The 14,528-nt window shown below is 42.0% G+C and overlaps 1 protein-coding gene across 1 annotated transcript; it reads left to right on the top strand.

The window, feature by feature from the left end:
- The first annotated feature begins 3,013 nt into the window (after positions 1–3,013).
- On the top strand, positions 3,014–7,471 carry LOC139469207 (GATA zinc finger domain-containing protein 14-like). Its single transcript, XM_071251343.1, has 2 exons — positions 3,014–3,620; positions 4,224–7,471. The coding sequence occupies exons 1-2, from the start codon at positions 3,014–3,016 to the stop codon at positions 7,304–7,306; spliced, it is 3,690 nt and encodes a 1,229-aa protein (XP_071107444.1). The 3' UTR covers positions 7,307–7,471.
- Positions 7,472–14,528: the final 7,057 nt, after the last annotated feature.

The following is a 14,528-nucleotide window of genomic DNA, read 5'->3' as shown; positions in this document are numbered from 1 at the left end:
GGCAACTTCATCACGGCACACACAGGGCAACTTCATCATGGCACAAACAGGACAACTTCATCACAGCACACACAGGGCAACTTCATCACGGCACACACAGGACAACTTTATCACGGCACACACAGGACAACTTCATCACAGCACACACAGGACAACATCATCACAGCACACACAGGACAACTTTATCATGGCATACACAGGAAAACTTCATCACAGCACGCACTGGACAACTTTATCACAGCACACACAGGACAATTTCATCACAGCACACACAGGACAACTTCATCACAGCACACACAGGACAACTTTATCACAGCACACGCAGGACAATTTCATCACTGCACACACAGGACAACTTCATCACAGAACACACAGGACAACTTTATCACAGCACACACAGGACAACTTTATCACGACACAAACAGGACAACTTCGTCACAGCACACACAGGACAACTTCATCACAGCAAACACAGGACAACTTTATCCTAACACTGGACAACTTCACTGCAGGCACAATTTCGTCACTGCACACGTTTGCCGTAAGAGGAGACCATCGGAATCGGGTGGTCAGGCTCGCTTACTTGGTTGATGCATGTCATCGTATCCCAGATTAAGTGGATCGATGCTCATGATGTAAATCAGTGGATTGTCTGGTTCAGACTAGATTATTTACTGACCGCCGTCTTAGAGCTGGAATATTACTGAGTGGGAGGTTAAAAGAAAACAAACATTTACAGTCAGTTCTTAATTACACAATGACCATAACCAATTCTTGTTAACACATCCGTTTGTCTTAACTAATGTGATGGTATTCGACCTGAGGTACCGCTCCCGTCTATTCCATGGGCTATTTTAGCCTATGTGGAGCTTTCCACTAAAGTAATACAATAATCCTCCACAATGTGGACACACTCTTCTCACTGTGGTGTGTGGGGGAGAGTTGGTTACACAGGCATATTGTACTGAGAGGCTAAGCCAAGTGGAATATCCCCCAGGATTCTTGGCACCAGCTAAAGCTACAGGACAACTGATGCTACTTCTGGTCTTTAACACGCTTTAATAGCATGTGCGATATTGCGTTTACACGTCCTTAAACTACACAGACATGATAACTTGACTTAATTTGGTGCGTCATTTCTGGGTGCGTCTACAAGCGTCCATCCAGCTGGTACGGGTTGTTGTGGCCTCCCCCAGTGGTTGTCAAATGATTTTCACAAAACATGAAATAGTTGGTTATAAGTTTTCATCTTGTTTTTCGAGTCCTTTTAAATCTGTGCATTGTGAGAAGGTGGCAATCAGCTTGTGATTTGTCCATAACAGCACGAAGCTGTTACCAGTTTAATTTGTCAAATAAAGTAATTAGTTTTGGTTTGCTCAAATTGTTGGTTTAAAGTTTAATATTTGGTGTTAACAAGCGTGACCATTTGCATCGTTCTGCTGTATTTTTGTGTTACTTTATGAACGAAAACTGCAGGATGACCGCCAAATAGCGCGATCTGTAACTCTGCTTTACACAGTTTCTACAAAGGTTCATTTGGACATAGCATTGTTAATATTAAGGTTTAGAGTTTTACTGTGCACTAGCTCCCATCGTAACTATGCATCAGTCCTACCGACATTACCATGCTCATAAGAATAACCTAAGAATATGTGGCAATTCTATTTACGTAAATGCGTGTCAGTTATTGAGGATATCACTAATCAGAACCATTCTCATTTGCTATTGCCCGAATAAGGTTACCTTTGCAATGTATATGCACCTAAATATGGCAAGTATATCTACAAGTTGAATTCGGTTCAAATTCACCACTGTAACTGAAGATCCGGAGTAAAATAGGTATTCAGCAGCCCACGCTTGTCATAAAAGGCGACGATGCTTGTCGTAAAAGGCGACTAACGGGATCGGGTGGTCAGGCTTGCTGACTTGGTTGATGCTTGTCATCGTGTCCCAATTGCGTGGTGATGCTCATAATGTCAATCACTGGATTTCCTGGTCCAGACTCCATTATTTACAGACCGCTGTCATATAGAGTCCGGCGTTAAACAACAACATCTATTTGATCCAAAAAAAAATCATATTTTGTTTTTGAGAGCCTAAATATTCTTTCGGAAATATTCCGACAATAATAATTCGGTAGAGGTTCGAAGCGGTTGAGGCCTTGGAGAAATGGTGGAGTCCATCACCTAGCTCTGACAGTGCATATGTCAGCACACGTCTCCCCAGCTGCACTGTGCACATCACTGTTTGTCTTCAAGGCGACCTCAAACGTCCACAGATAGATATATGTAGACATTTTTGGCGTCTGCCTTTAATCTTCTTTCAGGTAAAATTTGCAGTGACAAAATGCTCTTGTGGTACTTTGTGAAGTGTTCGTTGCCACTAGAATGTGTCGGCTGGGCGCGAAGACCTGTGTGCCAATAGAACAGTGGAGCTATGTAGCAGAGGTCGGGTGGGTGGGGGCTAAACGGAGATTCCGAGGGCTGTGGGGGTATTAAAGGGCAGGTGTGAACTGGCAGGGTAAACACTATTTTCGGCATTATCCTCGAGGTGGCAACCGGCTCTTTTTCAAACATATAATTTTTTAATTACGGGTAGGTGTCAATAGTTCATTGTATCAAATTGTCTTCTTCATATTATTTAAAGTCAAAATATTTATGCATGGTTCTGTCAAACTTGACGCCTTAAAGACATTTTCTATCAAACGTATTACCATGCCTCAGCTTATCATTGCCTACAAGCTTACGAGTCTACTGCCTTTATACACTCGGTATAGTCAGCTCCAATGTGCGTTGCTACGTGGTGTCACGTTTGGGTTTTGAATGTTAATGAGAGAAACTGCCCAGAATCTTAATTGCGTTCCTCTTTTGTTTCGGTGCTCCTGATCCTTTGGAGACGACCCCTCTACATGCTGTTTTTTCTCTTTCCCAGGCCGCTCTTAAGTTATGTGCACTAGGAGTGCTAACGAACCTTTAAAACCAACCTTCACTTCCTTGCCCATCAGACTTTGAGAATGACGTCTAGGAGAGAAGATAGTTTCAAAGCGAGCGTCTTTGCTGTTTGTGTGGCTTTTGCAGCTGCATCTGTCATTAATTTCCAAATTGATGACTTTGCAAAGGACAGCAACATCGATACCAATCGAGTGTTCCCCCGTTCCAAAGCAAGTAACGAGCGGACCGTGTGGCTGTTCTCCGGGGAGTGTATCTCCATCGGGATATGTTTGCCAGAGGAGGACACGCTCACCGTCAGCAACGTCAAGTTCTCAAACGACGGCGAGTCGGACATTGTCGCTGTAGACATCGACGAGAACATCATTAGCAGCTTTAACTCGTCCTATGAGACCTCCTTCGGGAGCTACTGGAATATATTCGCCGATACAGGCCCCATCGGTCTTCCTGTGAGTCTGGCTGCAGGAAGCCACGTCCTAACATTGACCGTTGTGGAGGCGGATGATTATGGCGTCGAACTGGACGAGATTTCGTTGGTCTTTGGTGGAAAATACAGACTGGCTGACATATTGTGCCCCGGAAACGGTGTGTCGAAATGCTACACCAGAAGCTTACAAAGGTCATCCATTACAAACGGCTACTCCAACGGTGGACAGGGAGAGAGTGAGAATGGTATGAATCGCTCCTTAAATATGTCACTCTATTACACATGCATACACGAGGTTTCGGTGTGGCAAGCCTGGGTTTTACTCCCTAAGCTTAGATTGATCCTAAGATTATCATATACATGCTGTCCAGAAACCAGGTTTCAATTTGGCGGTCCTGGTTTTTACTCACTTGAACATTGATCACAATAATATCATTCACAAGCTAGCCAGAAACCATAGTTGCAAATGCATACGAAAACTGTTGATAGTTAACAATATTTTCTTTAATATTTTGCCTTTTACGCCCAATGGAATGGTTTCTTCGGATAATCGACACTGCAAGTTCTCTGGCGTTGATGTTTTATATTTACGTTTTATATTTGTAGATGTTAATAGTAGATTGTAGATTCTGAGTAGATGATGATCATGGTGATATGAGCGATCAATATGCTATGAATGGCCGAAGGGTATAATTCCCTGTGGTACTGGTAAAAGGAAGGGGGTGTACGTAGAGAGTGAATCATGGGAATACTGTTGGGTGGAAGGACATGAATGCATACAGATTCATCCTAGTTTATATGAATGAAATGTATGTTGACACCAAGGGTTTTTCTCGTTTATTATACAGAATATACCACAACTTCAACGCACCAAGACTGCAATAACAGCAGCTGTGACGCTATTGACTCAACTACCAACACCAACAACGGGAACGACAGTAACCGTGGTATCTGCACCGGCTTCGACTGTAGTGACAAGAACGGTGACGACAATGGAAGCAACTGTGAGGAAAGTGGCTGCGATAAGAAAGACGAGGACTATCCCGATACCAACGGAAGTGTAGGTGGCGACCGAGGAAGTACAGGCAGAAGTTACGACAACAGTCAACTCAGCGGCAGCAATAACACTGAAAGTGGAAACGTGGACTCGACAAGCAATAACCGTGGCAATGAATGCAAAGGGTATGACTGTAACAGCGGATCAAATACTAACGGAAACCCACACGGACATACGAAACGTAACGATGGTAATGCAGATGGTGGTAATACAGACCAACAGCAAGGGGGCAACAGCAAAAGAATCAATGGCAGCAATGAAGGTGATAGCGGGATGAGTGGGTCTGTCTGTAGTGGGTCTGTCTGTGGCGGAGGAAGCAATGGTGACGGTGCTGGAAACTGCCACGGCAACGAATGTAACAACAGTGACATAAAAACTGAAAACTGTGACGGTTCTGAGTGTAATGATAACAACGATGACGGTGATAGTGGCTCCGGAAACAGTACCAATGGAATTATAAACAACGTTGTCAACACCAAGAATAGTGGTAGCGACCAACGTACTGGAGACAGTGAAGGCATTAGCAACAATCGCAACAAGAATAATGGTTATATCAGGAACAGGGGTAGCAATACAAATAATATCAATAATAATAGAAACATAAGTAACAACACTGATAAGGATATAGGCACAGGAAACAATGGTAACGATAGAAATATTGGAAACAATGAAGATGAAAACGATGATAACAGAGGTACTGGAAACAATTATAAAAATACAGAGACTGGAAAGAATGGTAGGAATAGGGGTACTGAAAACAATAATAATGAAAGACGCACTGGAAACAATGGTAACAATCGAAGAACTGAAAACAATGATAAAAACATAGGTTCTGGAAACAATGATAACAATGGAGGTACTGAAAACAATGAAAACAATAGGGCCACAGGAAACAAGGAAAATAGAGGTACTGTTAACAATGATAACAATAGAGGTACTGGAAACAATGCTAATACTAGAGGAGCTGGAAACAATGATAACAATAGAGGTACTGGAAACAATGATAACAATAGAGGCACTGGAAACAATGATAACAATAGAGGCACTGTAAACAATGATAACAATAGAGGCACTGGAAACAATGATAACAATAGAGGCACTGGAAACAATGATAACAATAGAGGCACTGGAAACAATGATAACAATAGAGGTACTGAAAACATTGATAATAAAAGAGGCACTGTAAACAATGATAACAATAGAGGCACTGTAAATAATGATAACAATAGAGGCACTGGAAACATTGATAATAAAAGAGGCACTGTAAACAATGATAACAATAGAGGCAATGGAAACATTGATATTGAAAGAGGAACTGGAAACAATGGTACCAACAGAATAACTGGAAACTATGAAAACAATGGAGATACTGGAAACAATAGTAAGGGTAAAGATACTGGAAACAATGGTTACGATGCATCAAGCACTACTGATGGTGGTGATGGTACTGCACGGAAGGATGGAAACACCATTCACAACATAGGCTCCCCCGACGCACCGACTTCTGGTACTGTAGGCAGCAGGAACACAAGTAACTATGACGAATCCTACCTGTTTGAGTGTCCCCGGAGAGAGATCATTACAATGATTCGCTACAACCAGGTACAGTGCTCAAATGGCATGACACGCTTTGATATCTTTACCAGTGAGGTGACAGAAATCATCATGTCTATCTGGAAGTCATCCAAAGACCAACATACACACCGATCCAGGCGGAGTGCCTCTGTGGGAGATACGAAAGACCCAAGCAACCAGATAGAAGTGTACCCAATGTGGGAGTCTGGTGAGAGAGAAGGCAGCTGCGAAAAAATTGACAACGTACTGGAGGAGGATGTCATTGTCATAAATGGCACCGAAAAGAACAAAATGTTCCCAGTGATTGTGGACCCCGCTAACACCAAATATCTCACCCTTGCTTTTAACGTGAACTCCACCATGCAGGAGGCCATCTTTGGCAGAAGTATTAGCAGCATCTTCACTGTAGGCATCCGCTGCATGGATCAGCCCACCTACATATCCGCGCGGTTTACAGACCCTGAGAACAACAAAAGTGCTGTCCTTTATCCAAAACGATTCACCAGATCTCTCATCTGGCAGACCTGGACCTTCCCCTTTCTTTCCGCAGGAAGTGGAAACTTTGAAATGACTTTGAATTTCACAAATGCGTCTGAGCCATTCGGCCTACATTTCCTTAGATTTGACCTTCAGAAAACATTTGGACCTCTTCTGCCATGGGCGTTTATCAACCCGACATTTGGATTTGGTGGCGAAATTGTTAACTTGGCTAAATCTGACACTACATCCTTAGACGGAGTTGAAGTGGGTAAAGGCCCGAAGATGAGAGTCCGTATGCGTGGATCAGGCAGCGGAAGGCAGATGACGTCTTTGATCCTGTCTAGCATAGAGGATGGAGATACACAGATGCTTCCTAAGTTCATCTTCAACCAGAACGGAAGTGCCCTCTTCTATCCTGATCAGTCTCCTGACGCCCAGCCAGTGTTTGTGATGGGCAATGACGACTCGAATGGCTTAGCCCCATCACCTGTCATGGACATTTCGAGGGTAGATATAACTTCTAACAACTCAGCATATGAGCTGAACATTATGACCAGGTCCTTCAGACGTGCAACAGTCCTGGTGTCTATTGATGGCAATAAAACTACTGTCAACCTGAAGGCCTCGCCCTCCATCGCCGACCAGCACTCCCCTCTCTGCTCCCTGATGCTGCCGTGCTGGGGTGTAGGTTATGGGAAGACTGCCATCATATCGGCTGATGGGACACGGACCATATCCATGCTATCTCCTTGGAGGTCTTTTATGGGCCATAGCATTGAAATGCAACGCTCGCCAAACGTCACTGATGACCAGTCTTAGCTCTCCGTGTATCTGAGATGTTACGTAGAAAATCAAGTTTCTTGTTCAGTTATAACTACTACCTTTGAACATTCTCTAACGGCAGCAAAACTGCACATGAATCTTTCATTTCTGATACTATAAAATTTGCAGCATTATAGCCATGGATAGCCACTCAAAGAGCAGCTAATATTTATATGGACACACAACAGTAATAAAGTGCTAGTACAAATAATTCCAACTGCATTTGTGTCATATGTTATTTGTTTTGCAAAAAGACATTGACCTGTGTTCGAGAAATGTTATGAAAAATAATTATGTACTTATATACTAATAATCCTTAACTTACCGTTGTCGTTAATGTCATCGTGATTTCGATATTCTGTAATTATTCCCAGCTCCAGACCTGACTGGTTGCTATACTTGTTCTGTATTTGATTTTTCTTTCTTTTGCATTTTCCGATAGTACAATATTTTGTGTACCTACCTTATTATTTTACTTAAGCAAACTATGTTCAAATGAATTCTGTCTCGGTCGGCTTTCTTACCGCATTCAGCTGAATCCACCTTTCACTATCTTCCATTGGTTCAATAAATTTCTACAGATTTGTTTCCCCTCGAAGAGAAAAAGGCGGGAGATGGTGACTGGTAATGGTAATCAGAAATAAGGCTGTGCGTCATTCTTCATTGGTAAAATGCATTGGATTCCCCGGAAATAATATATTCGTTATTTTCGTTTTACATTTTGCACTCCATGAAATGTTAATGGTTCTTTCGACCAGCGTAGAGGTATATGTGGTATAGTTGTACAGAATTTCGCTTGGATCCAATCCATACAGCAATGGTTTTTATCACAGTTGATATGTAAATATCAGCGTTCTGGAAAATAACATTGTAATGTCAATACCAATAATACATGGATTGGATTTTAGTGCAAGACCTAATAACTCCACGCATGTATCAAATCCGCGTTCTAAAGGTAAAAAAAAACTAACAAAGAACCAGAAATGACAGTAGCACTACGTTTTTTGAATATCAAGTACATGAAATAATTTCATATGAAAATGGACGATATTAGATGTGACAAAGGAAAACGTTCATTCTTCAGTTACAAATATATACTCTTCAAAAAACAACCACAAAAATGATTTTAGATATCAACAGATGGTAATCGATTGTTCAAAGTTGGCACATCATCATTGACCCAGGTTCCATATGGCACACATATGGAGCAGTACATGTTCGAGGTGAAGGTCGTCTGTTCTCAATCTCGTGTATGGCCACCGTCAGAGTCCAAAACTGACTGGCATCGTCGTCCCATGGAAGCAATCAGATCCCGAATTGTGGCCTGGGGAATGCAGTGTCTGTGCCAACTGTGGGGTGTTCTGTGGTTGTTGCTGACATGCTCGCAGTCGTTAATCCAGTGCATCCTATACTCAACAACAAAAGTTCCTGTGACACCAATATTTTAGTGTATTTTTCAAACAAGTAAAGTTTGGTTTTCAATATTTTAGTACATGTATTGAATCAAGTCACAAAAATGCAACAGCTACAAAAAAAACATGCATTCCATGTAAAAGTTGACTCTTATGCAAGCCCCATGCATTTCACTACCCAAGAATGGGTACAAAAACATGTGCGTTAACGGGATTCCATATGCATTGTTTAGCATCGTGCTGACAAACACTGAGAAAAATAACAAAATTATGCAATTATTCATCATTACGAAATGCCAAGCCTGTCCGAAAATAAGCGTCTGCGAGCCATTGGTATGCTTGAAGCAGGATCGAGTCAACATGATGTTGCAAGACCATTTAACGTCAACAGAAACACCATTTAGTGTTTATGGCAACGTTGGCAACAAACGAATGCAGTCAGAGACCATCCTCGGAGTGGCAGTCCTCGCGTAACCAATAATCGACAAGACAACTGGATTCGAACAACACACCTACGAAATCGATTCCAGCCAGCAACAGTGACTGCAAGAAGCATCCCTGGCCTTCGACGAATATCTTCACAAACCGTAATTGGTCGCCTCACATGTGCAGGGATTGTCGCCAGAAGACCCGCCAGACGTCCCATTTTGACAGGAAACCACCGTCAAGCACGTCTACAGTGGTGCAGACAGCATCTACGCTGGACGGCCATGCAGTGGGGACAAGTTCTATTCACTGACGAGTCTCGTTTTCACCTCAGCCACAGCGATGGACGGATTCGAGTGTACCGACGTCGAAGTGAACGTTACGTCAATCATTGTGTCATGGAAGAAGATCGGTTCAGGGGCGGCAGCGTTATGGTATGGGTTTGGATTACAGCAAGACAGAGGACCCGTTTGAAAGTGGTAGAGGGAAATCTCAATGGACAGCGCTACCGCGACGAGATCGGCCCTGTTGTTCTACCGTTTTTGCGTCGTCATGGCCCAGGCATTACCTTTCAACATGACAACGCCCGGCCTCATATTGCTCGCTTGTTCAGGATTCTCTTTAACAAAACAACGTGAATGTCATCCCCTGGCCGGCTCGCTCCCCTGATCTCTCACCAATCGGGATGAGATGGATCGGCGCCTTCGACGTCAACCACGTGTTCCACAGACAATCCGTGGACTTCGAAACATGCTCCAGCAGATAAGGACAGATATCCCACAGGACTATTTGCGACGCCTGGTCCATTCCATGAGATGAAGATGTGTTGCTTGCATCGCAACCAGAGGTGGACACACACGCTATTGATTTGTAAATTGACATTTTGGCATGTTCATGTTCATCACGCATTTCTGAAGTCAGTATGGCAAATTAAACCATTTGAACACTTACAGGAGTCTTTTATCTGTTACAAACCGAAATTGTTTCAGATTTGCTAAAAAACATAACTTTGCATTAAATCTTATTCAATGTCACAGGAACTTTTGTTGTTCAGTTTATAAACGTTCGATTGGGTTTAAATCTGGAGACCTGGAGGGCCATGGTAGGACCTGGATTTTGTGATTCCTGAAAAAAGCTGTTGTCAGTCTTGCCGTGTGAGGTCGGGCGTCGTCTTGTTGGAAAATGACGTTCGCTTGTTGCGAAATGTGGCCGAAGAATCTTATCCGTGTAACTTAGTGCCATTGCACCAGATCTGTTCTACCTGTGAAGGAGATGGCTGCCCACATCATCACGTTACGACCACCAAATCTGTCCACTTACTATATGCAATTTCGTGCATAACGTTTCCTGTGACGCCTACCATCCGCGCGGCGAAGCATAAAACGTGACTCGTCACTAGACCAAACTTGTCTCCATCGCAGTTGTGGCCATACTCTGTGCCCTTGACACCATTGACGTCGCAGGCCCGTCAATATAACTCCTGGAAACTGGTCGTCTAGCGTGAATATCTTCAGCGCGGATACGCTTCCTCGCTGTCTGGGGTGATATCCTGGAACTGCCGTAGTTGTAGACGTGGCCGTGGTGGTTCTTTCACGTACGTGACGTAGACGTATGCATCTGTCCTGTGCTCTAGTAGTGATGCGTGGTCGACCTGTTCCGGAAAGGTCCCGTGTTGTCCCGTGTGTCTGATAGCGGTTCCATAGTCTTGTAATGGTGCTTGGTGCTACTTGGAAAACATGGTTACAGCTGAAGATGATTCTCCTATTTTAAGTCGGCCGATGGCGTTGTTGTGTCGTGGTATGTTTTCGCTGTAAGACTTAGATGGCATGCAAATGAAAGTTTTTATAGCCCAAAAGGTGATGTTGCACGTGTATGTCATGTTGGTGTGTTTCGGCGCCAGGCTCTCACGTGGTTGTGTTTTTTGCATTTTTTCCATCTTTTCATCAAGTGTCTGCAGTACCTCATTCTTTCCAAACAAAGCAATCCCGTTTCGAATTTTGGCTGAGTATATATGGACCAAATAAAGAATCGCCAGGTTTTTTTATTTACAACTGGAACAATTACAAGGATTGATTGTTAGGGGAGGGGGCGGGAATGTAATACATAACTATCTTATGGTTACATGTTATTTAAAGCAAAGAAATAATCTTGTGGCTGATAGGAAAATACAAAATAAAAACTAGAAAAACAACAGTACACATGGCGGGAAAGTATTCCTGTAGTATTCATGTAGTAAAGCAAAGAAACTTCGATTATTTTCTCGTCTCTGGGGAAGTTATGTCCCTTGTTAAGTGCACATAGATAAAGTTTCAGATCAGGCCATTCTATTACTCCTATAGAGCTGGCACTTCATCCAATAGAACGTAGACCATGAATTTCAATTCTCCCTCATGGTATTACGGTGGCTATGTACAACTTCTAAAGGATACAATACATGAAACTATATCAGAATATCTTATCTCTGGGTTTGATCGCAACTCAGAAAAAGACAGAACTATCAGACGATATTTTGTGTTGATACATTAAATGAAAATAAAAAGTAAAACAAACGGACCAGAAATTTGCGGAGAGCCAGAAGCCGCATTCCCTGGTTTAAATAATGATGGTTAAAGTAATTTGTGTTGACAAAAGAAGACCTCGAAATCCTTAGAACAGAAACAAATAATGGGATTAAATCCAGGTGGTTTGAAAAATGTGAAATGAAAATACTGAATACTTTATGAGAAGAGAAATTATACAAATTAAACTATGAGAGAAATTGTTAAAGATATTATTGTCTTGACAACAAAAGAAGACATATCAAAAGAATACTCTTCTTTTTATGAAAATCTGTAAACAGGGAAAGACTATTTAGCTTTTTCAAAATATAGATGTCAAAACTGATAGAAGGGAATCTAATGAAAGTTTACTTACTCCAGCCGAGTTTTACACAAGCGTTAAAAAACATAACAAATGGAAAAAAGCCGCGACTGAGATGGGCTTTCGGGAAAATTTGAAAAAGGATTCAGGAAAGATACAGGTATTTTCCTGTGGAGATCAAACACACATTGGAAGTGATTTTCATATGAGACTGTTGTCGGACTTTTTAAACAATAATAATTCCACTACATGTTAAAAAAAAATATCTGGCGCATTACGTCTCTTAAATGTTGATTGTGTGTAGTCCTATCAGGGACTCTCGCCTCACGACTAAAACACGCCCTTAGTCACAGGTATAATTAGTGAAACACAATATAGCCGGGCTTTTACCTTGACTTACAAATGTGGGGCCCTAGGGACCCAAATAATTAGTTTAAAGGATCCTTTCAGGCAATATGAGGGTCCTGTAAAGTAATGAAATGGTAAAGTGTACAGTACATTTTGATAAACGCTATTTTTCAGGGCATTATCATTCGCAGAAGCCCGAGGTCTTCTGCAAATGATAATGCCCTGAAAAATAGCGTTACCGTTATTAAAGCTAAAAATGGATGGAATTTGTTATCAGATAAAAAGAAACAACAATATCGGTTTGGAAACATTTACTGCAATCAACACGAATGTCACTGACCCACTTTTACAAATATGAAAACGTCATAGAACAAACCAGATGACGTCACTATTAAAGGTGATGTCACCTATCCCTATCCTGTAACGTCACCTAACAACGGGCGTGATAATGGCCCGGTGTCAAGCAATATAATTAATTTTAAGGGTCCTTGCAGGCAGTATGAGGGTCCTGAAAAGTAATGAAATGGTTTAGTGTACTGTACGTTTAGATACTTACTGCGAGCCTGGAATGAATCGTGGACAGTGTTCTTTATTGCTTGGTGGATGAAATAACAGAGACACGCTCTTGGCCATCTTCCCGAGGCAAGCTTGGTTGGTTGGTTGGTTTGTTGTTTAACGCCGCACTCAGCAATACTCCAGCTATATGACGGCGGTCTGTAAATAATCGAGTCTGGACCAGACAATCCAGTGATTGAACTCATGAGCATCGATCCACGCAATTGGGATCGATGACATGCTTCAACCAAGTCAGCGAGTCTGACCACCCGATCCCGCCAGTCGCCTCTTACGACAAACACATCCCGAGGCAAGGGGGGTAATTGACTGTAAAAGTCCGGTTTCCACCCTTGCCGAACTAGTCTGGAATTATGGATTTATATTTTGCCTAGACTAACGAGTCTACGCATAGTCCAATAAAAATCTGGTAACACAATCGACATCCGGTAAGGATTTGCAAAGCAGGCGTACCTCCAACTCCAAATTTATTTATGTTTTTAATGAAGGTGCTCACGTGATTTGATGCACTAGTAAGATGCGAAGTAAGACCAGTTATGTTAGTTTTATCACAATAAAGATTTTGATCATAGATCAGATCGTCTTGACTGGACGCCGCCATTTTGTTTGAAGAAATGCATGTAATATGAGAGGTGGAGTCTGATTTGTCAATAGGAGGGACATAACTCGTAATAGCCACTGGTGGCGCTACGATCGAGCCCAGAAATTCCAGCCTTGTTCTGTAAAAGTTGAAACTGGACTTTTACAGTCGGTTAACTCCCTTGTCTTCATATGATGTAGGTACAACTCGTTTTCACACGACATATTTGTTGCCATTGTGTAGCAGATGTAAGTAATAACCGTGTGATATCGACAACCATTCACACGTCAAAGTCATGTTTCAAAATACTAAAATGTTGGCCGACATATTGATGAAAATAGAGTCCTCCTCTTTGTAGTAAGATCCCATTAACTTATGCCTGTAAACACAAATCTACGTTTATCGCGTAAAGACAGCTTTCAAATTTGGCCTTATATTTAGAAATTGGATAAAACTTTTTCAGCAATATGCCAAACATATTGCTGAGGTATCAACAATCCATCAACTATGCTCAACTGCCAGTTAAGTGCTGGCAGTTTTATCTGGGTATAGATTGCCAATATATCTTATCAAATAACACACATTAAAGTTGGACATGTGTGAAATATAGTTCAAATCAACTGATTTGAAAATGTTTCAGGACAACAACCGTAGATATCCTGAAGCTATATATACTCACACGCAAAATAATCGCAAGTCGAGTATGCAGTATACATGTTATTTTTTTTCAACAGTAAAGACAAGAAATACTAATAGGGCAAGATTGACAAAAATTTGACTGAAGACAGTTTAATGGATTAAAAGGCAGATGACATAATTTTATTTTTTTTCAAATGTTAAGGGCTTACACAGTTTCGGGTCATACCCAACATGTCAGTCAATACCTGGTGTGACCACCATTAGCATTGATCACTGCCACACATCTCCTGCACATTGAGTGGATCAGACGATTTGTGAAGCCCCTAGGGATCCTCCTGCACACATACAGAGCAGCTGTGCGTAGTTCATCGGCAGGTGTAAG

This window comes from Haliotis cracherodii, unplaced genomic scaffold (assembly GCF_022045235.1).
Source record: "Haliotis cracherodii isolate W230 unplaced genomic scaffold, xgHalCrac1.p SCAF_2, whole genome shotgun sequence".
Classification (NCBI taxonomy): domain Eukaryota; kingdom Metazoa; phylum Mollusca; class Gastropoda; order Lepetellida; family Haliotidae; genus Haliotis; species Haliotis cracherodii.
This window is presented reverse-complemented; position numbering and strand designations above follow the sequence as displayed.